This window comes from Schistocerca gregaria, chromosome 1, assembly GCF_023897955.1.
Source record: "Schistocerca gregaria isolate iqSchGreg1 chromosome 1, iqSchGreg1.2, whole genome shotgun sequence".
NCBI lineage: Eukaryota > Metazoa > Arthropoda > Insecta > Orthoptera > Acrididae > Schistocerca > Schistocerca gregaria.
In genome coordinates, this window is record NC_064920.1 from 111,257,533 (window position 1) to 111,283,131 (window position 25,599).

General features: G+C 38.2%; 2 protein-coding genes across 3 annotated transcripts in view; one reads left to right on the forward strand and one right to left on the reverse strand.

Moving 5' to 3' along the window:
- Positions 1 to 15,207, forward strand: part of LOC126334676 (transmembrane protein 121B-like) — a 31,257-nt gene extending 16,050 nt beyond the window's left edge. For both annotated transcript variants that reach the window (XM_049997153.1, XM_049997160.1), the window contains one exon: positions 3,920 to 15,207. In XM_049997153.1, the coding sequence (XP_049853110.1) occupies positions 4,046 to 5,092 (1,047 nt within the window). In that variant the 5' untranslated portion in view covers positions 3,920 to 4,045 and the 3' untranslated portion in view covers positions 5,093 to 15,207. The remainder of the gene's footprint in view (positions 1 to 3,919) is intronic.
- A 6,318-nt stretch (positions 15,208 to 21,525) lies between these two features.
- Positions 21,526 to 25,599, reverse strand: part of LOC126334687 (putative ammonium transporter 1) — a 330,161-nt gene continuing 326,087 nt past the window's right edge. The window contains exon 11 of the mRNA XM_049997174.1: positions 21,526 to 21,840. Within this exon, the coding sequence (XP_049853131.1) occupies positions 21,728 to 21,840 (113 nt within the window). The 3' untranslated portion in view covers positions 21,526 to 21,727. The remainder of the gene's footprint in view (positions 21,841 to 25,599) is intronic.

Genomic DNA, 25,599 nt, shown 5'->3' on the forward strand with positions numbered 1-25,599 from the left:
GAAAAGGTGGTGAAAAATTGTGGGGCCAACGGAATCTTTTTGGACCAAAGAAGACTTTGAGGCAAATCCGAGGTCAAGGCACAATGGAGAAAGTTGCAGTTTTGAACAGAGACACTGGAGGCATGCAGCAATTGTAAACCCAGTTCTGGATTGCTGCTGTGGGAGTTGGAGCTCCTTTTCAGGGAAAAGGACACAGTAGTTGGGATGTTCAGAGAAGCTAAGAACCCACAGTGTAACTTAGCAGCTGTCTTTTGTGCCCGATATGGAGGGTGATGCCGAACCATATGCAAGACTCAAGACTCCGTAGTCAAGGTGGGACTGAATCAGGGCTTCATAGAGTTGCAGAAAGGTAAAGCGATTGCACCCCAGCTAGTGTTACTGAGGCAGTGAAGTGTATTGAGGTGTCACCAGCACTTTCGTTAAGTTGGCAAAGGTGGGGGAATCGAAAACTAGTCCCAGAAAGCAATGCACCTCAACTACAAGTAGTAATTGATCATTTGGGTAAAGCTCTGACAGTGGGGGTGGGAGCAGTACTATGACGGTGACAGGAGTGCATGACACGAGTCTTTGCAGCTGAAAACTCAAAACCATAGGTAAAAGCCCATGACCGCACCTTTCATATGGCACCCTTGTGGGTGAAGCTCGCCAACAACCATACTAAAGGAGTAAATTAAACCAAAAATTGGCGGCATTTAAGGATGGCGATACTAACAACAAACCACACCCACAGCTAGACCTTTGATGGCCACCAGAAAGAGGGAGATGCTCAGTGTAGAGCCGTGAGGGATCCCATTCTCTTCCATTCTCTTGGATTGGGGGAGGGGGGGGGGGGGTTAATGAGTGAATTGCCTACTTGAATCTGGAACATTGGAAAGTACGGTGTGACAGGAAGTGCTTGACAAAAATCAGAAGTGGACATCAGAGATCACACTCGTGTAATGTAGTAAGGATGTGGTGACGCCATGTCTGTAGTAAGGATGTGATGATGCCATGTCATGTCATAAGCCTTTTGTAGGGTAAAATATGCAGCAATGAGATGCTGACGATGTTCAAAGGCCACCTGCATGGTGGAATCCCTTTGTGAAAATTGCCCTGAGGTGCAGCCAAAAAGCCCTGAGACTCAAGGAGCCAACACAGCCACTTGCTTGCCATGCATTTAAGCAACTTACAGACAACGTTGGTAAGGCTGCTTGGGTAATGACTGTCCATTTCTAGGGGGTTCTTACCCGGTTTAAGTACCAGAACTACACACTTTCTTGCCACTGAGATGGGAACTCACCCTCGTTCCAGATCCAATTAAAAGAGGGAAAGGGTGTGATGCTCACAATCCACTGAGAGTTGTTTCAGCATTTGGTTGTGGATGGAGTATGGCCCTGGGGGTTGAATCAGGGCAACAGGCTAGGACACTGGACAGTTCCTGTTTACTGAATGGAGCATTATATAGATCCAGGTGGGGGTAATAAAAGATTAGTGCATTCACTCCATGTGCTGTTTTATGAATTGACAATGACAGGCAAGTTCTCAGATGCAGATGGGTGACCATACTGCTCAGCAAAATGTCGCCATCTAAGGAAATATTTTTTACAGTGGACTGGAAGCCATAGAGTTGTCTGGTCTTTGTGCATACCTGTGATGAAGAGGTATGAAATGTACCATTCCCTGGAGTCTTACTTCCGTCACTTATGACCAGTTGAGATGTCAGGGGTTCACTGACATAAGTTCTGCGGTACATTGCCTGGGACGATCTGGTGCCTCAGGGGCCACCAGGATCTCCACCTTGGGTGTGGAAGGAATACATGTAGAGTCCAGTGGCATGCGGAGCATCAGAGTTTCCTTGATCTTGGGGGGGGGGGGGGGACTTCTTTTTGTCCTTCTCATTCTTAGAAGACAAGGAGGACAGAAGCCGGAGGAGGATTAGGTGCCTGTGACTGGGGGAAGGGGTCTGGTGTCCCTGGCAGGTGGGGAGCCAAGGCTCCTGAAGTGTGTGCGATGGAAGCACAAGAAGGACCCCAACCACGAGGGAGGGTGGGGGGGGGGGGTAGGCATCAGTGAGTGGCCATGGGGATCCACTGTAAGAGGTGCAACAGAGGAAGGCACCATCAACAGAGAAGCCAACAATGTTGCAGCTGTAGTGTAAGTGTGTAACATTTCTCTGGGATTAAGATGGTAATACTTTCTGGCCTCTTTATATGTGAGCTTGTCCAGGGTCATCTAGCCCCAGAGAGTCTTCTCATACTTAAAAACTGAACAATCTGGTAAGCAGGGAGAGTGGAGCTCACCACAATTTACACAGGTGGAAGGATGGGCACAAGGAATGTTTGCGTGCAGCCGATGAGCACAATCCTTGCAGACAGAGGTAGTGGTGCAACAGGAAGACGTATGTCCAATCTTCATACACCTTTAGCATCTCATAAGAGCAGCGGCATAAGGTTTCATATCACACAAGTAGACCATTACCTTGACCTTCTGAGGCAACATACCACCATCGAAAGCCAAGATGAGGGCCCAGGTAACAACTCTGTTTTTCTGTGGTCCCCTGTGGACACAACAGATGAAGTGCACACCCCATCACTCTAAGTTGACCTGCAGCTCATCATCAGATTTGCAAAAGAAGATCATAGTGAAGCATGATGCCCTGGACCATTTTGAGATTCTTGTGGGGAGTCACACTCAGGGGAATGTCACCCAACTTTCCATAAGAGACCAGCATGTGCGACTGGGGCAGGAGATGACATTTTAGTGAGGAGGGAACTACTCTTCATCTTAGAGATGCCTATAACTTCCCTGTATTTGTTTTCAATGTTTTGCACAAAAAATAAAGGCTTTGTGACCAAAAAGGCGCCCCCGTTGGTCTTGGTATAAACCAGGTATTGCGGGGAGGATTTTGCTCCTTGTCATCCAGTCTTATGTTCCTCCCATGGTGTGGCAAGAGAGGCAAACGCATTGGTATCATACATTGTTGTATTGTATGAAGCCTTTCCATTTGAAGACATTGCTTGGGTCACGTGACCACCAGCGGAAGAAAGTTTGTCACTTCATGTGCAAACTATCTGCCATGGTGATACCCACTCTGAGTGGGGGCCTTACTCATGGGTGCCACCCAGCTACACAGCCACAATCAGTGCAATCCCTGCGTGGTCAGTGGCTACTATCAGGCAGGTATTTTAAGTCCACCGCCCCCCTGCCCACAACAGGATGGCTACAATACTGGATTTTGGATGTACTATGACAACAGGAAGGAAGGGTGCCAGGTTGCAAGGACGAGGAGGAGGATCACCCATCACAGTGGGTAACATTCCCTGGGCGACATGCAGTTATGTAAAATTTGGGAAAGATGGCAGGTCAAATCCAATAATGGGGACAATATAATTGTTAATAGAAGATGAAGATAGCACTGGGTCTGAAACTAGAAATAGACTAAAATTGTGAACTATGTACAAAAATGACCATCCCAGAGGAGGTAAGAGGTAGTCGAAGTGTAGGCTTGCAGCACAGAAAGTAGTAGTAGTAGTAGTAGTAGTAGTAGTAGTAGTGCTGCAAAGGCTGGGGCCCCGTGGTAGCCAAGCATGTACTCACCAAAGAGTGGTGAGGCCCATGGGGGCATGTTTTTGTTACTTCAGGCCCAGAGAATGAGTAAATGAAGCTCACAGCTTGAAATTGTCCAGGAGTGGTGTGCTGATTACACACATTCCTCCACATATTGGCTATTACCAGGCATTTTGATGATCAGGTTGATCTAAGTTATTCTTGCTGGAGTCTACTATGAACAGTAGTTACACTTTGAACACCTGGCAAAATGCATGTTTTGCATTTTTTAAAGTTTGTTGCCAATCTTTGCCTCTGCTGATATTTTGCAATTAATTACACTCTTGATCATCTCTCGGGTTTAATGTACATATTTCTCTTCTGTGTTTTTCAGGCAAAATTCATTGTCGCTCAACTGGCTGGTGGCAAGAGAACAGAGTAATACTTTCCTGCATTGCTGAAGACCATTAAGAGACTATAGTATAAAATCTGTTTGAAGTGCTACTGAATTGTATAGAACATGGCTGTTCCATCGGAAGCTTCATGCTGCTCAGTTCCGAGACGAATGATTTTTCACATCTTGGATGCAGTGTTTCTGATCACGATACTGATTCTTCAAGGAACAATTCTCAATTATTACATTATTAAGCACTCGAAGCATCATGTCACACCATACTTTTGGTTCATTGCAGATATTGCTAGTCTTTTTATTTTTGCTGGAACATTAACTGTTTCTTACCAGTACCTGACAAAAGTGAAAAACGATTTTGATACAGATACTTTTTTCCTGTCGCCAAAACGTATTTTACACCATAAGTTTCCCACATCTAAACTTGGCATCATGCCTTTAAGTTATGTTTCGTGGATAATTTATAGCACATTTCATTTCAGTAAAGTAGCAGTAATATTCAAGTCAGGTATACCTGATCATCTGAAAGCAGATGACTTCTTGGGCAACCAAGCATTACAGATAACAATTGCATTATCAGGAATAATCTTCATTTTACTTGCTGAAGGGCATAATTGGTCCACTCGCCAGTCTCCTCGTTATCTTTATGTAACTTCTGTTGGGTGGAAAACAGGTGTCGAGATACTGGACACAGTTAATCTGTTGGCACTGCTGTTGGTAAACGAAACTAAAATGATACTGACTTACACATTAGAAAACTCAGTTCTTATAGTGTGTTCATTTAATTTCTTTTTACCTGCTCTTGCTCTTTACAAATTAAGCTTGTCCGATATGAATCACGTACGTTTGTTCTTGCCACTTAATGTTTTGTATAATGTTTTGCATCTTTGCCTAATTGATATACCGTTCTTAGCTATACGGATTTACATATGGGTTAATTATAATAAGAATGCATCCATATTTCTTATGAAAAATGTTTTTGGCATTATAATGGTTCTTCGGAGTGCGTATCCTGACCTTCATGAACTGTTTCAACAAAGATATGCCAGTAAGTTAACTTCCAATCAAGGACACAACAGGGCGACAAAAGAGGACATTTCATTGCATGTTCTTAATGCTGATGGTAATAACTTGCTACAAGAGGTGCAAAGTAGATGAAATGTTATACATAGATGCTAAGTGTACTGGCTGTGTAATCTCTGGCTGTAGTATTGATTTACCATGACACATGCAGATCATGCATTCAGACTGAATAAGTAAGTTAGAAAACTTCCCAGCATGCATTCATTGATAATGACTGATATTTTGTTAGTTAAACGGTAGTTGTTGTCAGACTATTGCTGCTGAGGGTAACTCTATTTTTATAAAACTTTTGGTATCTTACCATGAAGCAATGAAGGCAGTTAGCTATGTTATTTCAGGTATACACTACAAATCAGTACTGCTATCAGACTTTTAAACACTTTTCATTTACTTACGCATGAAATGAAGATTTCAGAGCCACAGATTTAAGTAGCTGTTCTTCTGTTGTTTTAATGGGCATTCTGCTGCAATTGGTGTGTGTGTGTGTGTGTGTGTGTGTGTGTGTGTGTGTGTGTGTGGGTGGGTACACGTACAATTTCTTTTTTGTGCAGTTTCGGTTACATAAAAGCTTTCTACTTAAAAACTTGGTGTTTAGATTTTCAGTAGCCATTCAGTCTCATTCAGTGATTAAATCACTTTCATATGCAACAAAATTAAACTTGCTTGCCTTGAAAGCTGATTATTGCATTTTATATACAGTTGCGCAACTTTGTATTGTGGATAAGAACATAGCTGCTTTAATTCAGGAGATGATATGCTGATCCTGCTCTGAAAAGAGGTCCAATTGAGGAACTGAAATGAAGTTGCAGACCATACTATAGTCAAAATTGAGGTGACTACCACAGAACTGATTTTGTACAAATGGTTTTTACTGTAAGCACAAAGAAATAAGAGAGAAAGTTTATCAAATGGATCTGGGGGCAGGCATATGAACCGAGAAGCAACAATGTGCTATATTGAGACTGAGTCTTTCATTCACCAACATAGTGTATGTTGTGATGACATTTCTTATAGATTGAAACTGAATCCAGATTGCAATTTAAAGATGGAGAAAGGGTGAAGTGGTTAGCATACTGGGTTCTAATTCAGTAGGACAGAAGTTCAAATACCTACCCATCTTGCCTGTTGGATTTAGATTTTCTGTGGTTTCCCTGAATTGCCTGAGGCAGACACTAGGATGGTTCCTTTGAAGGAATTGGGCAGTTTGCTTTCCAAATGAGACAATTTTCTTAATATCTAATGACATTGTCATTGACCGAACATTAAATCCTAAACTTACTTCCTTTTTGAACTTTTGCTTTGTCTTTCACTGTGTTATGTGATTTTCAGAATTTGTCTTTGTTATGGTCAGTAACAGGAAACATATTGTCTAGTTTATTGATGGTAGATTAGAAAAGAAACTGCGGAAAGCACTGGTTGTTGGGATCTTTTGTCAAATAACTGGATCACACCATTTTGTCTTTGTGATGTTACTTTGATGTTGACATACTATTGTTCCATGTATTTGAAAAGAAGTTTGCTGCTAATCCTTAGTGATGCTAATAAATATTTTAAAGTGCCTTCCTTGGTCATTTACTAAGCAAAGTGATGAAGTTAATGCTTTGAATTTGCTTTTGGAAGGGTTAAAATCCCTCTTCAGCAATCCAGATTTAAGTATTTCATTGTTTCCTTAAAATTACTTAAGGTAAATGCTAAATGTTTCATTGAATAGACCACATCTGAATGACTTACACGTCTTGTCCATCTGCGATAGTGTTCAGTCTGTAGTGACCAGTCTGGCAAGGGAACATTTTACTCTAATTCTTCTTGTTTAACACATACAAAATGTGACTGGTTTCAGTGCAAAGTGAAAGATAGGCATCCAGCACTAGCAGCAGGAAAAGTAATGTTACAAAAATACCATAATATTGGAGAAATGATGCTAGGGATGTGAAAGATAGGCATCCAGAACTAGTAGCAGGAGAAATAACATTACCAGAATACCATAATATTGGAGAAATGGTGCTAGGGATGAACTTAGATATTTCGTGGCGGCAAAGTCAAGCAAGTGAAATAACTAAAATACCTACACTTTGTTGATAGCTCTAGTTGCTTTAAGCTTAAAGCCAAATTAAAATAAATAAAAGTTGTGATAGTTATGGCGTTGAGACTTTTGTATTTGTATGGTGCATATGGCCAAGGGAATTCTGTGGTGGGTTGAAACAAATAAGAAAACATAGAGAAAATGATGTATCGGAAATAACAATAAAATATTGGCTGGAACAAAATGGATGCATATAGATTATGACCACTCTGCATGGAAAAGTCCAGAGGAATCCAGCAGTGGATATCAAACAGCATTGGTGGCTGCTACTGCTGCTGCTCTGGCGGCGGTGGTGGTGGTGGTACAGCTGACCGTCCTGCCTTCTTTATGAGAACAGCCAATACTCTTTGAGAGCAATATCAGTGCTTTTCCATACCAGATAATTTCAGGGAAAGAAGTTGATATCTATGTTACCAAATGGCTAAAATGATCGCCTGGTCCCAGTTGTTGATTGCCTATGTAATAGCTTCTAGGGGCAACAGAATTTGGACCTTGAGCTTTCTGTATTTTTAGTGATAGAATCTGAAAATTTAAAATGTTGTCATATTCTATTCAGTAAGGGTATAATGTTCCATCAAAGATTTAACACAATATATTAGGTATTAAAGTCTAAAACATTTTATATGCCTGGAGTCTGTGCAGTTCACAGCATGCAATTTACCTAGACTATATTCATCCAGTATATGAAAATGAGAACAATTAGTTTCTTTTAACAAACTTTGCGCAAAATTTCAAACCTTTTTGAAACTTTCTCTTGCTGACACACCATACAGAATCATGAAAGGAAAAAGTTTATCACTTACTTTATTTTCAGACTACAGAACCAACCATGATGTTTTACTTTATTACTTCTTTACTGTTAACTCCATTCGCAACATGTTTTTTAGACAGGATCCACGTATACCACTGAATGGATCTACAAGATTGTATCGTTGTATGACTCACAGTTTAGGAGATACAAAATCATCAACATTAACTCATTTGGAAAGAATCAGACATTTGAAGCTGATTTATGCATAGGAGTTTGATTCTTTAAAGAATCAAAGCTGGGCTACTACCCTATTTACTCGAATCTAAGCCACACTCAAATCTAAGCCGCACCTGAAAAATGAGACTCGAAATTAAGGGGAAAAAATTTTCACTAATCTAAGCCGCACCTGAAATTTGTGACTTGAAATTCTTAAAAGTTTTAGACCGCACCTCCAAATCGAAACAAAATTGGTCCATTGTAACAGGAGACATAATTTAGGTCGAATGGATGAAGGTACAGCTACAGTAGTATGGTTTGAGCCATAAGCTTAACAGTTAAGTTTTACCAAGTAGCTATTGCTATGTGTCAGACACTCCATCCGTATTTATAAGGGTACCCTTCTTTTTTCATGTGCTTCGTCTCTTCTGAATCGATTGCTTATTTTGCTTTGATCTTATAAGTGCTGTTCTCTTTGTTATAGGTGTTTACGTCACTCTAAGCTGAAAATGCATTATTTTACTGTGTCATGCATTATTAGTCGCATTCTGATAATGAGTGTTCATGATCTGTCACTGCTCGTGACATGGCTTGCTTTTGTGCGTGCTACCGCGGATTACAACTAAAAAAAAAAAAAAAATAGAGGAATTGTCTCATAAGCGAAACAATGGCAAGAGACTGCTATTTGTTGTTTCTTACACTGCTGCTTTCTTTGATAATGATCAACAAGAACCAAATAACAGACTGTGTTTGATAATGATGTTCTGATTGCGAGTTTAGCGAAAAATTTTCTCCGTTTGAAAATCTTTTCAGACGCCTCTTTAGTACTTTACTTTCTGCACAGAAATTAGTCATCTTAGATTTAAAAATCTCATCAGTTGCTGTGCTTCATTTCTGACTCTGTCAATATTCAGCATAATAATACGAATATAAACGTGACATGATATGTATATTCTTTCGTGTTTGCTGTTGTCTCACTCTAGTTTCGTAGTTTACTAGGCAGACAGGATTTAAATGAGATAGCAGCAAACACGAAAGAATACATGGCATAATGTTACCTTTTTTTTAAAATTTATTTACTGACGCAAAGGTTTTGGCGCCAGTATTTTTGTGCCTGCAAAGCATGCCTGTGTAGCGCTACATATATTCAATGGCAGAAGTTAGTTGTGGCGGCACCTACCAACATTTTTCAGAAGTTCCGCTTACTTTGCCCTTGATTCTAAGCTGCGGGCAGTTTTTTGGATTACCAAAACCGGAAAAAAAGTGCGGCTTAGATTCTAGTAAATGCAGTAATTTAATTCTATGCAACAAAATCTGGAGTGCAGATGATGTTGAAAAATATCTCTTATTCCTCTTCGGTACGTAACAATGAAAAAGTTTTATGTTTTGTGTCAATAGAAAAACTCATTCAAGAAGACTATTAAGATACAGTATGGCTGGCCTGTACTTACCTTAAGGAGGCAAAATTCCAGTTCACTAGAGGAAGTGTGGAAACTAAGAGCTTTATTTTCCCCTTCTGCCACTCCATCATCTTTCTAACAGTTCTTATGCATTTTTTTTGTTATAATAAATGGAATGGCATTTTGTTTAAAAATTTCTGTGAGCTTTTCACTGAAGAGCAGCTTTTCTGGTGATTTCCAAGTACACTACTGGCCATTAAAATTGCTACACCAAGAAGACATGCACATGATAAACGGGTATTCATTGGATAAATATATTATACTGGAACTGACATGTGATTACATTTTCACGCAATTTGGGTTTATAGGTCCTGAGAAATCAGTACCCAGATCAACCACCTCTGGCCGTAATAACGGCTTTGATATGCCTGGGCATTGAGTCAAACAGAGCTTGGATGGCGTGTACAGGTACAGCTGCCTATGCAATTTCAACATGATACCACAGTTGATCAAGAGTAGTCACTGGCGTATTGTGACAAGCCAGTAGCTTGGTCACCATTGACCAGACTTTTCAGTGGGTGAGAGATCTGGAGAATGTGCTGGCCAGGGCAGCAGTCGAACATTTTCTGTATCCAGAAAGGCCCATACAGGACCTGCAACATGCAGTCGTTTATTATCCTGTTGAAATGTAGGGTTTTGCAGGGATCGAATGAAGGGTAGAGCCATGGGTCGTAACACATCTGAAATGTAACGTCCACTGCTCAAAGTGCCGTCAATACAAACAAGAGGTGACAGAGACGTGTAACCAATGGCACCCCATACCGTCACGCCAGGTGATACGCCAGTATGGCGATGACGAATACTTTCTTCCAATGTATGTTCACCGCAGTGACGCCAAACACATATGCGACCATCATGATGCTGTAAACAGAACCTGGATTCATCTGAAAAAAAGACGTTTTGCCATTCGTGCACCCAGGTTCGTCGTTGAGTACACCATCGCAGGCACTCCTGTCTGTGATGTAGCGTCGAGGGTAACCGGAGCCATGTTCTCAGAGCTGATAGTCCATGCTGCTGCAAACGTCATCAAACTGTTCGTGCAGATGGTTATTGTCTTGCAAACATCCCCATCTGTTGACTCAGGGATCGAGATGTGGCTGCACAATCCATTACAGCCATGTGGATAAGATGCCTGTCATCTCGACTGCTAGTGATATGAGGCCGTTGGGATCCAGCAGGGTGTTCCATATTACCCTCCTGAACCCACTCATTCCATATTCTGCTAACGGTCATTGGATCTCGACCAACGTGAGCAGCAGTGTCGCGATACGATAAACCTCAATTGTGATATGCTACAATCCAACCTTTATCAAAGTTGGAAACGTGATGGTAAGCATTTCCCCTCCTTACGCGAGGCATCGGAACAACATTTCACCAGGCAACGCCGGTCAACTGCTGTTTGTGTATGAGAAATCAGTTGGAAAGTTTCCTCATGTGAGCACGTTGTAGGTGTCGCCAGCGGTGCCAACCTTCTGTGAATGCTCTGAAAAGTTAATCATTTGCATATCACAGCATCTTCTTCCTGTCGGTTAAATTTCGCGTCTGTAGCAGGTCATCTTCATGGTGTAGCAATTTTAATGGCCAGTAGTGTGTGTTTATTGGGAGTTTGTAACCCTTTTACACAGACTGTCAGCTAGTGACAACCCAAATGTCATGAATGAATTTCTTGTCTCTTATTTCACTGATGTAACCTTTTCCATAATTTTTCCCAATCATTTAGATTCTTCAGAACACCTAGTACGATACTCATTTAGTTCTGAGACTACAGAAATATCACTTATGGTCTGAAATGTTTGTTAACTTTCATTGGTGAGGCTAGACAGGCAATGCTGAATTTATTCCATCCATCCCACTTATCATGGCACACTTTGCAGGGTGGATCATCTTCCTCTGTTCCACAGTTCCGCCCCCCCCCCCCCCCCCACCTCACTTTAAATTCAGACAAGAAATAAGAGTATGAGCACTGCGTAACTGTCTGTTGAGACCTCTCTCATACTTTACTCACATACAGGTGAAGAAAATAGGATACTTGATGTGAAAACATATTTGTAAGAAGTTGACAGTGTCGTATGATATGTTTATTAATACAATGTTCCATCTTGAACTCTTTTATTTATGTATGTCATAAAAGTTCACATGTTCCAGTCTATGGCATCATCAGAATCTTTGAAATATGAATAAAGAGAACAAGTGATAAACAATTTTATACGAAACCTTACATATCAACACATATAACAACTGGAGCATACCACATTTAAGAGCGCATTCATACATAGAATCCTGTCAGATTTCTGTGTATGAGCGTGTACCACAGACTAGTGTTGTGTGTTCAATGAGGCAGTGTGTAAATGATACAGAACTGAGACTGACAGCTGATGCTATTACAATGTTCAAACACAACACCTTACATTATTATTTACAGTGTCATTCCCTTATTATAAATATTAAGATACTAATAAAATGTACCATTGACTTGAACAACTGAAAAAAAAAATTATGGAAGTGAAGTCTAGCCTTGGCTTGCAAATGTAAGTTAAAACAAAACATAGTATTTCTAATTGATTAATGGGACCTGTCTTCTCACGATAACAGCTTTGCTTTGATCTCTCAGGGTTTCTTGGCATGATTTATTAAAAAAATGTCTCTGCTATATAGACAGGAGCACACTATTGATAGTTTTGTTTGGTTTTACGAAGACGTGTTTCACCACAGTTGTGATGTCAGTACTGGGTGTTTCTCTTCATTTCTACTGGAAGTAAACATGCAAAATGTGCCTGAATTTTGAACCTGTGTGACTAAATTTACTATTATAGGACACTGTTTGTTTACCATCATATTTCACAGGTTAAGCATATATGCTTTTTCCAGTCGTATCGCTGTACCTCTTCCTTGGATTTCCTGAGCATTTATTGCCTATCAGTTGGTATTCAATAACTTGGCTTGGTAGCCAGTCATTCCCCATTCAAAGATCTGGTAAAGTTATTTTTGCCAGTATTGAAATTATTTACTCTTTGGTTATGATGTGCTGTATATCCATGAGAAACTAACAAACTTTCTCTCAATGTCACAATCACTTTAACATGTGATATTTTGCAGCCTAGGTAATTAAAGTTTGATATTTGCTCTACACATTTGCCATCTAAGCGTATATTTGCTTGTATAATTTCAGTTCCCTTAGAGGCTATAACTTTGGTTTCAGTTTTCAAGATTTCACAGAAGTTTTGAATCCACTGTGTTAAGCAGTAGATGGATTACTCTACATAAATTATCTTTGAAGAGACAATGACAACCTTGGCCTTCAGTGAAGGGCAAAATATTAATTAAGCACTAGATGAAAAAGACTGGTAACAGGCAGCAATCTTGTCTAACATCTTGACTGTTTATTGTAGGCCTTATCTTATGGTCTTATAATTGAAATTGTTTAAGAGAATTTAGGTGTATTTGCAGAGGCTTTTAGAACTTGTACCAAGTACTCTGAATGTTCTTATTGTGAGGTACTTCCCGGTCAGTTTTGTGTAACCTTGTTAATTATCCTACCTGTACCAGCAATCAGTTGTTTTTTGATCTGATTAGGCCAGCTTGGAGTTCTTCCCATGCTATATTGCGTGTGATGTTATCTTCAGTGTCATCTGCATTTTGAGTTTTTTTCCTCACTGAGATCATACTGCAAGCTTTTGTAGTGTTTCTCCAATTCAGTATGTCCCTCACATTTATGTGAGCTCTTTCTTCATCTTATTTTGTAAGGTGTTTTGTACAAATTATTTGTGATCATAGTCGTGAACTCTCTGTTTGAAATGAGCTATTTGGTGTTTTAGAACTTTTTTTAATGTATCATAACATGGCTTCCATGAAAATAAAAAAGTTGAAAGTGTGTTTATTTCTGCTAAACCTCAGAAAGTCAAAGCATCAGCTCACTTAGCAGCCATTCACATTTTAGTACTGTCTAAAAGTAAGTTTCTAAACTTTAAATGCTTTACTGATAAGACAGCTCAGGCTGAAAAATTTGTCAAAAGCAGTATTAAATTGCAAAAGCTTGTGGTTGCTACAAATCCTTTTGGTAGTTTGTAGAAAACTAGTGCTAGCGGAGCATAAGCATTCTAAGAAAGTTTAATAAAGGAGTACTACAGTACAAATCAAAATGAATTTGTTCAGAAGGGAAAGGAAGGTAACATTGTGTTTTCAAATAAAGTATAAAAAATTACAGGAAAAATTGGGTGTTGGAAGGTTTATTACAACAGCAAAGTATTTTATTGTGGTATATTCCTAGTTACCAGTTAAAGCTGGTTATTGAAACTTTGCTTTATTATAACCTTCTGTGTTAATGATTCACCAGCAACATGTTTAAGGGCAAAATTATGAATGTTCACAATTATTTTGTCATTTTTTAAATCAAATGTGTAACATATTTTAAATGTTATAATGAAACAAGTCATCAGTTATATTTCCATTTTAATAATAAAAAACATAGAAGTAATATTTCCACTTCAACTAGTTTCATGGCGTACTGCACATTATTGGATAAATTTTGACATACTTTTAGGTCTCTCTTGCCATGGTTAATCTAAGTTTGAAATTCAGCCTGTAGCATTGTTTATTTGTGTTTCCTCTACATTGGAGGGTTTGTTTGGGTTAGCTTTTCCTTGTGATGTCAACAGAGATAAAAGACGTTAGATGGTGCGTATATTATCTCAAAATACTGGTAATGCACCTTTTTGTGCTAGAGAGTGTGTAACAGAGAGAGGTAGAATTTCTGGTTCATAAATACAGGACATTTTGCCCTTGGAGATGCTTCCCAGTTATTGGTGGTTGTGAAGAAATGTGGATTTAAAAGTGTATTTACTGGGAATATGACCAATATCTCATCACCGCATAAATCATTGTGAAATTATTTGTAAGATAAGTAAATGAGCAGCATTTTCAGTTATAAATTATTATAATTCAATGTAAAGAGAATCCCAGCTCCCTGTTGTGATATCTAATATAACACACAAACATGTGACTTTCAAGCAGTGTGAACACTTTTTCGTGTATAAAGTTTTGGATTATGTATTCAGCAATCAACTGCACTTTATTGCTAAATTTTTATTTAGTTGGTTGTTGATATGTTCATAGTTTGATTTGCTTTCTCTATCATAAGAAACATGTGACATTTCTGTGTTGCACATCACATCCAGTAACAACATAACACTGAAGTAAATAATTCTGTAACTTTTATATGCTTCCTTAATTTGATAGTTGTCTTTTGAAACAGTTCATTTCTTATTAAGCCTATGTTCTTTAGTGTTGTACAGCATCTTTCCTCTAAAATATCAGCAACGCACTTCATATGAACTGATGCAAGAGAGTTGTATGCTGGATTCTTTGTGCAACCATCACTAGTCTTCCTCACACTACTCTCAAATGTATATTGTGTCTGAGGTCGTGTTTTGACAGCCTATACTGTTTTGTCCTTTTTCTAACAATGAGATACATGTATTGTAAAATAATTAGTTTTGTACTTTTTATAATTTGTATTATTTTTAATTGAAAATGGGTTTTTAATGTACCTGAGTTATTCTGCCTTATTTTTCAAGACTGCTCTGAGCCATTTCAGATGTTTATGATCATTTGGCAGTTTGTATGTGAAATATGATGCCATTACTATTAAGACAATAAAAGAAATTATTTACTTTCACATATACTTGAAGACTATATTAGTTCCCTTGAGATTATATTCCTTGATTTTCAGTTGAGGTTTCATTGAAGCTAATTATAAGCAAGAGGAATGATTAAACAGTGCTGCAGTTCGGAAGGGATATAACTCACTGCTGGAAAAGACTGAATTCATGTGAAAGAGTGTTAGCATCTGTTTTAAGGGATATTAAGTGTCACTGGGATACAAAACATGTAAAAGCTAAAATACCTCTTATAAAAATACTATAACCAATTAATCGTTCCACCAGGGAGATAGCAGTGAATACAGACACTAAGGAGAGGGAGTGGCAATGAAGAACAATCACATACATCTGCAGCAATCACCATTTAACTTTTGCCATGTTCTGTTCCGTTGCAGGATGAAGCCATTACAGTCTTAAGAAGTCGATCGGCTAACTAATGTTTCATTTCCTGTCTATGAAAGCTAAACGCAGTAAAGAGAAGCTGCCAATATACAACAGCGTTGAATGTAGTAGACATTTAGTGTGTGAACGTATGCCTTGATGGTCTTCCATCCATGAAATTACTGCACACCTCTCAATAAAAATCTATGCCTGATAGTTACCACACTTGCTGCATCTGAGCAAAAATGGCATAGAAAGTAAGTGCCAACCAAAAAGTTGTAGCTTGATGCTGATGAGTATTTCTGAGTTCCTAATGAATGTGTGTGTATTCATGTGAGCCTAAGGATAGGCATTAGAGCAAATGATGAACATACTTGGGAAAAAAGTTGATGATCTATGTGTTGTCATGCAAGGTGACAGAAGTATTTTTTAGGATTGCCATGGTGTGCTGTTGACAGATTGTGGCAATGAGGACCAACAACTTAAAAGTAAGAATGGTATCTTCTGGTGAGGACATGGGAGTTAATTTGCAGCATCACATCATACTACCAGATTATTCAGTTACAGAAGTTACTGCTTTACAGTATAAAATTTGACCCTATCCTCCTCATTCATCCAACTAACTTCTTTGTCTTTGTGTGCACGAAGAGCCAATTTTGTTGGTCAGTTAAAGATGACATAGGGTGCTAAGGGAGGTGTAGTAGTTCTTAAGAAGCCAAAGTGAGGAGTCTTTAGTCAGAGTATTCGCTAATTTATCCACTGAAAAAAAAAAAAGTTGTACTTTGTGTGATGTACTTGTCAAGGATGGTTTACCATAAATATCTTCTGTTAAGGTGCATATATGGGTATCAGGGAAGCTGATGTTGGGCAAGGGTTGCATAAAGCAAGGTCACTGAGAAAGAGAAGGGAAATAATATGATGATGATAAGGGAAAAAAGGGGATGCGTGAAATAAGAAAGAGTTGTTAGGAGTAGGCACAGAAGAGGGTCTAGCGGAAGTAAACGTAAGGAAATTGTAATACAAAAGCATGTTTGGAGACACGTGTGCCACTGAAGAGAGACGGTTGTTCAGTAGGGATTGAGAGTACAGATGGCATTTGTTGTACTGAAGCCATTAATGTTGGCCATGCTGTGCAAAGTCACATACATCCAAAAAACGTTTGACTCAATTCCACACTGACACTTAGCAGTAAAAGTACGACCATAGAGGTACTAAACAAAATTTATGACTGGGCTGGGTGTCTCTTGTTAGAGAGAACACACTATGCTAGTTTGTATGAAGAGTTATTGACTGACGTAGAAGTATCTTGATGTGCACCAGGAAACAGTGTTGAGCTCTTAATGAACTGGCATACATCAGAGAAATAAATAAACAGAAAACGTGATGTGAAATAAAGTGACTTTTATAGATTTGACAAATTTCAAGGGATTTTAGTGCAAGGGGAACAAAAAAATAATATCATTCCTTGGCAGATGAAAGGGTGGGGAGCGGAGGGGTGCACAAATGTCAAAACTTGTGGAAAGTGAGACGGTTGTGTAATGTGGTCCTTAGTGGATCAAAATTGAAACCAAACAAGCAGATACATACCTTATGTTGTATTCTGATAGGCGAGGTCCTGTTTAATGTCACTCCTATAGATTTCACCTAGTCTCATTTCTCTTTCAGAGCCAAAAACTTTTGATACGTGTTGCATTAACCAAGGCTTAATAGCCTCAGAAGAGTGGACAAATAAAGAAGATTAAGCTTCTTGCTTTTTAAAAAAAAAAATAAAAAAAAACCTCACAATTCAAACAAAGACAAGTTGCAGGCTCCTGGTGCTGCTTGAAATATCTCTGAAAATGACCAGGCTCTTTTCAGAGGGATTAATAAGGGAAGAGGAGGAAGTGTTATTTGCTTAACTCATGCCGAGATTAGTGTAATTTCGGGTAAAAATTTCTCTACAGCAATAGTATGTCATTTCAGTAAGAACCACAATAATATATATTAATGAAAGATGATAATATGGGGTATAAAATGATATTTTTGACTGGACTGAAAATTGACTTCTTGGAGAATGCAGCATGTTGTCTTGGAAGGAGAGTCTTTGACACATACAGAAGTAACTTCAGGGCATGCTCCAGGGAAATCTGTTGGTACACTTGTTAATGTTTTATATAAATGACCTGTTAGACAAAATTAATACTAATCTCAGACTTTTGCAGGTGATACAGGTACCTGTAATGAAGTACAATCTGTAAAAGCTACACAAATATACTTACTTTTTGTGGGTTCTTGCCCACTTGTTGCTTATAGGGTGCCTACGGGATGCAGCATTCTTGGAATGCTATACAGCAATTCAATCAACTAAGATTAGTAGTTTTATTTCTAGAAAGGCAAACTGACAATACTTTACTACAGCAAATGTCGATAGCGAGAGACGACATGAACACAGTACAGTTCTTGCTATATGCAGAGTCTGAGAAAACACTTGATATGGTTCTGACAGCGTAGCACTAATCACCCTCCTGGGCAGACCTGAGCAGCAGAGGCTATCAGGAGCTGCGTTTATATGCACTTGTTGCAGGAGGCGCGCCTGGCGTGGCGCGGTCAGATTCTGCGCACTATTGGCCGACGTTTCCTCACAGCCTTCTCTGCTCATGTGTTGCGTCTCTTCGTTCTAGTGTTTGTGGTTACACCAGAACATTATTCTTAAATGTTCAGAAATGTAAAATTGTAAACTTCACAAAAAGGCGAAGTCTGATATCTTATGTAAGTATTATTGGTCCTCTTGCCTACAGCAGCAGTTTATGCATGACAATAAACAAATCAATTTATTTATATGCAAGTAAATGTGATACAGTAATACATTAATAGAACTTCCATTTCTAAGCATACATATGTCAATTATGAATTGTACATATATTGCGTTAAAAAAAGTATTCCATATTTTGAATGGTGGTAGTATGGACAAAAATGGAAAAAAGTTCATTAAACAAGGGTTCAAAAATGTGAACCTTAAGACTATTAGTAGATTTTTTTCCACTGTTGTGAAACACATCTCTTCTGCTGCAAGCTCTTTGCCTTTACGAATGACTTTACACACAGTAAATATCGTTGTTCCCGGACAACTTATTTACAGTTCTGGGTGAGTGCAGTACATAAAGTTAGATGTAATGGAACCATTTTGCATTTTAAGTATGTGAAATGGTTTACACTGTAGTTTTAGCAGTGTACTTATCACATAATAGAAGCCTATTATTCCACATGGAAAATGACAGACATGATCTTTCCCAAAACTGTGGATATAGCGACTTTAAAGATTTTCTAAATGTTTTAACCTGAGTAATAATTGCTTTTACATTTCTGGGTCAAATGTATGTTGTTGTCTTGCCTCATATAGTGATCATGAGTATAATTTTTTCCAGTACGCTACCCTACTTATCACATCCATTTTAATGAACATAAGAGTTTCTGTGTTGTAGAAATGTGGTAAAATAGGAATACAGGAAATATCAAACAGTGGTTTGTATATATACAAGAGACAATTGATGTAGGAAAAACCTGTATTTTTATAAAATGAAACTTTATGACAGTACTGAATGAAAATACCAGTATGCAAATCACTCTAATGCTCCACTTCAGATAGATTTATAAGTGCAAAGCAGGCAGAACTGAGTGTTTCAGTTAACTTATCAAAGTGCTTCATTTCAGTTTGTTACTCATACAGATAGTTTAGAATTTCACATATGGTATTGTCACACCTGCAAAACCTAGTACATGCCGATTGGTGTAAATAATCCTTGTCTATCCACTTCCACACAGGCAGCACTGTCATTGCTGCATTGTCTATGCAAGAAAAAATGCCATCATCAGACACCCCATTTTGTGAATGCTTATTGATCTATCACGTCCCTCATATGTCAATATTGCACCAGTTGATATTAACATGATATACTGGCTCTCTCTCTCTCTATCTCTCTCATATATATATCATCAAGCACTTGCACGGAAAAAAACTTACATTTTGGACTTAATATTTGTGCAGGATGACACAGCAATTAATTTAGCATATGCAAAAATGTCGCAGATTTTCAGAAGTCTTTTGACACTGTTCCTCTGAAGCAGCTTCTAATCAAATTGCGTGCTATGGAATGTCATTTCAGCTGTGTGACAGGATTTGTGATTTCTTGTCAGAAATGTCACAGTTCATAGTAATTCACAGAAAATTATGTAGTGAAACTGAAGTGATGTCCAGTGTTTCCCAGAAAGTGTAACTGGCCCTTGCGGTTCTTAATCATTGTAAGCAATTTAGCAGAGAAACTGCACAAGTATTGGAGATTGTTTCCAAATAATGCTCTCATTTGCCATCTAGTGAAGTCATTGGTAGATCAAAACAAATTGTAAAATGGTTTCGACAAGATATCTGTATGGTGCAAAAAGTGGCATTTGACCTTAAACAGCAACAAGCATGATATCCCCCAGACTATTAAAAATTCATTAAATTATAGTTACATGATAAATCATACAAATTTAAAGACTGTTGATTCAACTGAACACTTAGAATTACAGTAACAAACAACTTAAACTGCAATTGTGAGGAAAGGAAACCAAAAACTGAGTTTTATTGGTAGGACACTATGAGATTGTCTTTTCCCTGACAATATTTAGATTAACTAATGTAATGGTTTTTCTTAAATTTCACTGTGTAGTGTCTGAGATGAAATACTGACAGAGCCACTTTGATATGTAAAACAAAATGTATTGCTTATAGCATTTAAGAGATGAAAACTCAATGCTCTAAAATTATTTATGACTTGAAATGAATAGGAATCTGTATCTTTAAAGAATGGAAAATCCAGGATGGAATAATGACAGTATTATGAAAAGGATAGTTACTACTAACTACTTAGGGGAGATGCTGAATTGCAGATAGGCACTACAAAAGACTGTCAAACTGTTTGACTGTCTTTTGTTGTGCCTCTCTGTGACTCAGCATCTTCACTATATGGTGAGCAGCAACTATCCTTCTCATAATTGACAGTATTTATGTATGCACCAATAATATGATGTAGTGTAAATGATAGTTGTTGGTCTAAATAAAATAGAAAGAAACTTCCACATGGGAAAAATATATTAAAAACAAAGATTCCAAGACTTACCAAGCGGGAAAGCGCCGGTAGATAGGCACAATAAATAAAACACACAGACAGAATTTCTAGCTTTCGCAACTGACAGTTGCTTCTTCAGGAAAGAGGGAAGGAAAAGGAAAGATGAAAGGATGTGGGTTTTAAGGGAGAGGGTAAGGAGTCATTCCAATCCCGGGAGCGGAAAGACTTCTCTTAGGGGGAAAAAAGGGCAGGTGTACACTCTCTCGCGCGCTCACGCACGCACACATATCCATCCGCACGTACACAGACACAAGCAGACATTTGTAAAGGCAAAGAGCCTTTGCCTTTACAAATGTCTGCTTGTGTCTGTGTATGTGCGGATGGATATGTGTGTGTGTGCGAGTGTACACCTGTCCTTTTTTCCCCCTAAGAGAAATCTTTCCGCTCCCGGGATTGGAATGACTCCTTACCCTCTCCCTTAAAACCCGCATCCTTACGTCTTTCCCTCTCCTTCCCTCTTTCCTGAAGAAGCAACCGTCTGTTGCGAAAGCTAGAAATTCTGTGTGTGTGTTTGTGTGTTTTATTTATTGTATCTATCTACCGGCGCTTTCCCGCTTGGTAAGTCTTGGAATCTATAGTTGTTGGTCTGTATCATACGAAACACTGTTGCTTAATAGTAAGAAATGAACACAACTTACGTACTTCAGATGGACAATTTGTCTTCACAGATATCAGTTTCTCAAGAGGTGAAAATAGGAACCATTTAGATAGCTTTTATGGTTGAACCTTAATTGTCAATATCCATCATCTGTTAACTTCAAGTTGACAATTTTTTCTTTTATCACACAGTATACCAAATAATACTTCATGCAGAAAATTATAGGAACATTTTAATGCCACATTTTGAAAAAGAGGAACCATGTATCTGTTGATGCTGTACATCCATGAGCACATTGTCTTACACTACACAATAGAAATGCAATAATTATGATACACTGATTTTACAAAATGGCAAATAAATAATAGCAGAACTAATGAATCATTGAAGTTTGATGAGGAATGTGTGTATACTTCACTATGAATTTGTGATACGCTTAATGATGATGTTTTCTGTCTCTTCAAATGCCATATTATTGTACTCAGATGTTGGCCGACAGCTTTCTGGCTTTTTGTAAGTTGGCTTCTCATCTGCAACAAGTTTTACACTGTATTTCACCGAATGTATCAAATGAAAGAATTTCAAAGAAAATGAAAATAATGTAGTTGTTGCAATATATATACATATATATTATCCTGAAGACCAAAGTGATTATATGAAATATTACTTTTCCATGCTGTCTGTATTGACAATGATATAAGAGATAAACTTAAAACTCTAGATTTTATGTAACATTTTTTGTGGCTGGCAGCAAAAAAATATGTATAGAAGGCAGCATCACATTACTGATGTTCACATTTATCCAAGAACTATGCTGTGATTATATTTAAATTGTAAAGATTTGACAACTTTTTGTAAGATCTTTTTGTGAGTTCTCTGTTATTTACAGTACTTGCTTCAGGAAAAAAGTTAGCACATAAAAAGCACTGTTTAATGAGGGATGTACACATTTCCTGTTTATTATGAAAAAAGTTAAAATGTTGTGGTTCATAGTCAAATATGTATGATATTGTTATTATTTTAGTCTTCAGTCTGAGGACTCATTTGATACTGGTGTGTCCTTTATAAGTTTCCTCATCAGTGTATAACAACTACAACCTATATCCACATGAACTTGCTTACCGTATTCAAGACTTGAACACCTTCTTCAATTTTAGTGTCAGCACAACATCAGGCCACTGAATCTGCTCCTAACACTCCCTTTATATAGTTCAAAAACTCTTGCCATCTACACCTACACAATACTTTACAAGCCATCTAATGGTGTATAGTGGAGGATACTTCTGATACCACTAACTGATCCCCCCTCTACCCTGTTCCACTCGTGAATGGCACGTGAGAAGAATGATTGTTGATAAGATTCTGTATTGGCTCTAATTTCTTGAATTTTGTCATTGTGGTCATTTTGTGGGGTTTATGTGGGAGGAAGTAATATGTTGTCCAACTCTTCCTGGAAAGTGCACTCTCGAAATTTCAACACTAAACCTCCCCTTGATGCAGAATGCCCTTCTTGAAGATTCAGTCATTGGAGTTTGTTGAGCATCTCTGTAACACTCTTGAACATGACAAAATGCACTTCTCTTCACTGGATTTTTTATCTCACCTCTATCGGTCCTACCTGGTAAGGATCCCATACTGCAGTTTGGTCCCTTAAGAATTCACATTCATTTGAACAATGATCCCATACTGATGAACAATACACAAGAATCAGTTGAATAAGCACCTAACAAGGCATTTTCTTTGTAGATGAGTTAAATTTCCTTAAGATTCTTCCTATGAATCTGTCTGCCATCTGCTTTTCCTGCTACTTATTTTATGTGGTCATTCCACTTAAGGTCACTCTGAATAGGTACTTCTAGATATTTTATGGTACATAATATTTCTAGGAGCTTCTTATTAACAATGTAGTTGTACAGTAGTGGCTTTCTTTTCCTGTGTATGCATATTATGTTACATTTATTTACATCCAGGGTCAACTGCCAGAGCCTGCACCACTCATCCATTCTCTGCAGCTCATCTGCAAATCGATACAGTCTTCTGGTGTTGCTACTTTGTTATAGGATACTGCATCATCTGCAAAAAGTCTTCAGGAGCATCTGACTCTTTCTACTACACCATTTGTATACACTGTAAACAATAATGGCCCTACCCCACTTCCTTCAGGCACTTTGCAAATTACCTTTACATCTGCCAATTTTGTTCCATTAAGAGTGATGTGTTGAGTTTTATCTGCAAGAACTCTTGAATTCAGTCACAAATCTGGTCCAATACTCAATAAGTTCATTTTTTTCACTTATGATAATGCAGGACAATACCAAATGCCTTCCTATAGACAAGGAACACAGTGCCAACCCGAGTGACATAATTTACAGCACTGTGGGTCTTATGGAGGAACACAGCAAATTGAGTTTTCAATATCTGTGTTTGCAGAATCCACTTAGATTTTTATAGAAGAGATTTTTTGTTCTCAAAACGCGTCATAATTCTTTAGCATAAAACATGTTCCATAATTCTACAATAGACTGACATCCACAACATAAGTCTATAATTATGTACACCTGCCCTATGGACCTTCTTGAAAAAGAGAATGACCTGCACATTTTCCCCCATCACTGGGTCCCCTTTGTTGCTCAAGTGATCTATGATAAACTGCTATTAGAAGGTGAGCAAGTTGTTTTGCATAATTTTTGAAAACTCTTGTAGGTGTCTCATCTAGTGCTGATGCCTTTCCATGACCAAGCAATGATAGTTGCTTTTCTATTTTGTGAATGGTTAGCTCAGTATCTGCCATTTCAACATTTGTATGATGATTCAAAGGAAGGACTGTGTTGCAGTCTTCCATGGTGAAACAAACTTCACTTTGTTGTCTTCCATTTTGGTGCCAGTATGGTCTCTGTGTGAATGAATAACTGATTTTGAACCACGCACTGCTTTTACATGAAACAAAAACCTCTTACGGTTTTTATTCAGATTGGTTGATAAAATTTTACTTTCAAAGTATTTTAATGCTTCTCTTATTGCTCTCCTTATGCTCATTTTTATTTTGTTCAGGTTTGCTTGTCAGCTAGGTTTTGACTTCTGTTGAAGCTGTCTTTGTTTACGGATCATTTTCTAATGCAGCTATTAAACCACAGTGGGTCTTTCCCATCCCTTAACACAACTAGCAACATACTTGTCTAAGGAATTAGAACAATGCTTTTGAATTTTTTGCATTTGTACTTCACATCTTTGTCCTTATCAATGAATATTTGATGCTAACTATGCAGATACTCTGCAGTTTATATCCTGTCACTTTCACTAAGCAGAATTATCTTCCTACTTTTCTTGACATTCTTTGTAAACCCTATAGTCATAGTTGCCATCATAGCCTTGTGACCACTGATACCTTCCTCTATGTTAACTGATCCATAAGTTCGGGTATGTTTGTTGCTGGAGGTCAAAGATATTACCTTCAGGAATTGGTTCTCTAACTATTTGCCCAAAATAATTTTCAGAGAAGAGATTCAGAATATTACACAAATCGCTGTCTCTGGCACCAATTTTGATAGCATAACTCTTCCAATCTATACCTGGCAAGTTGAAGTTACTCCCCTCATTACAACAGCATGGTCAGGAAAATTATTAATGATATTCTGAAAGTTCTTTCTGAAGCATTCCATCATTATAACTCCTGACCTACGTGGTCTAGAAAAGTATCTGATTACCATTGTTGACTGACCTTTGATGCTTAACTCACCCAGATTAATTCACATTCAGGATCTGTGATGACCTCACTAGATATCTGTGATGACCTCACTAGATATCTGTGATGACCTCACTAGATATCTGTGATGACCTCACTGGATATCTGTTATGACCTCACTAGATATCTGTTATTTTTATTTCTTTTTTGTAACCTGTAATGAACACTACAGTAATTATGTATTGTTGTCACACCTGAACTAATATGAAAATCAATGCTAAGTGTTCCATGTCACCATGACCAACATGCTACAGGCAGTCATGACAGAATGACACTGTGGCTGGAGTGTCCCGTGCCACTAGAAACCTGGCCTTATTTTGGGAATTCATGGTTGATTATGAATTTCCTGACCTCTACCATTTACAACTGCAAATCACAAAAGTAACCATAATGGTTGTAGTAGCTAATGTGGTTACTTAGATGAGGAACCCACCATTATGTGTTGTAATGCATTGGATCCTAGGATTATGGTGAGACCCAGCATTTCACTGACAAAGAAGTCAGACACACTGAAATCGCTCCCAATTTAAATTAAAGAAGAAGTGCT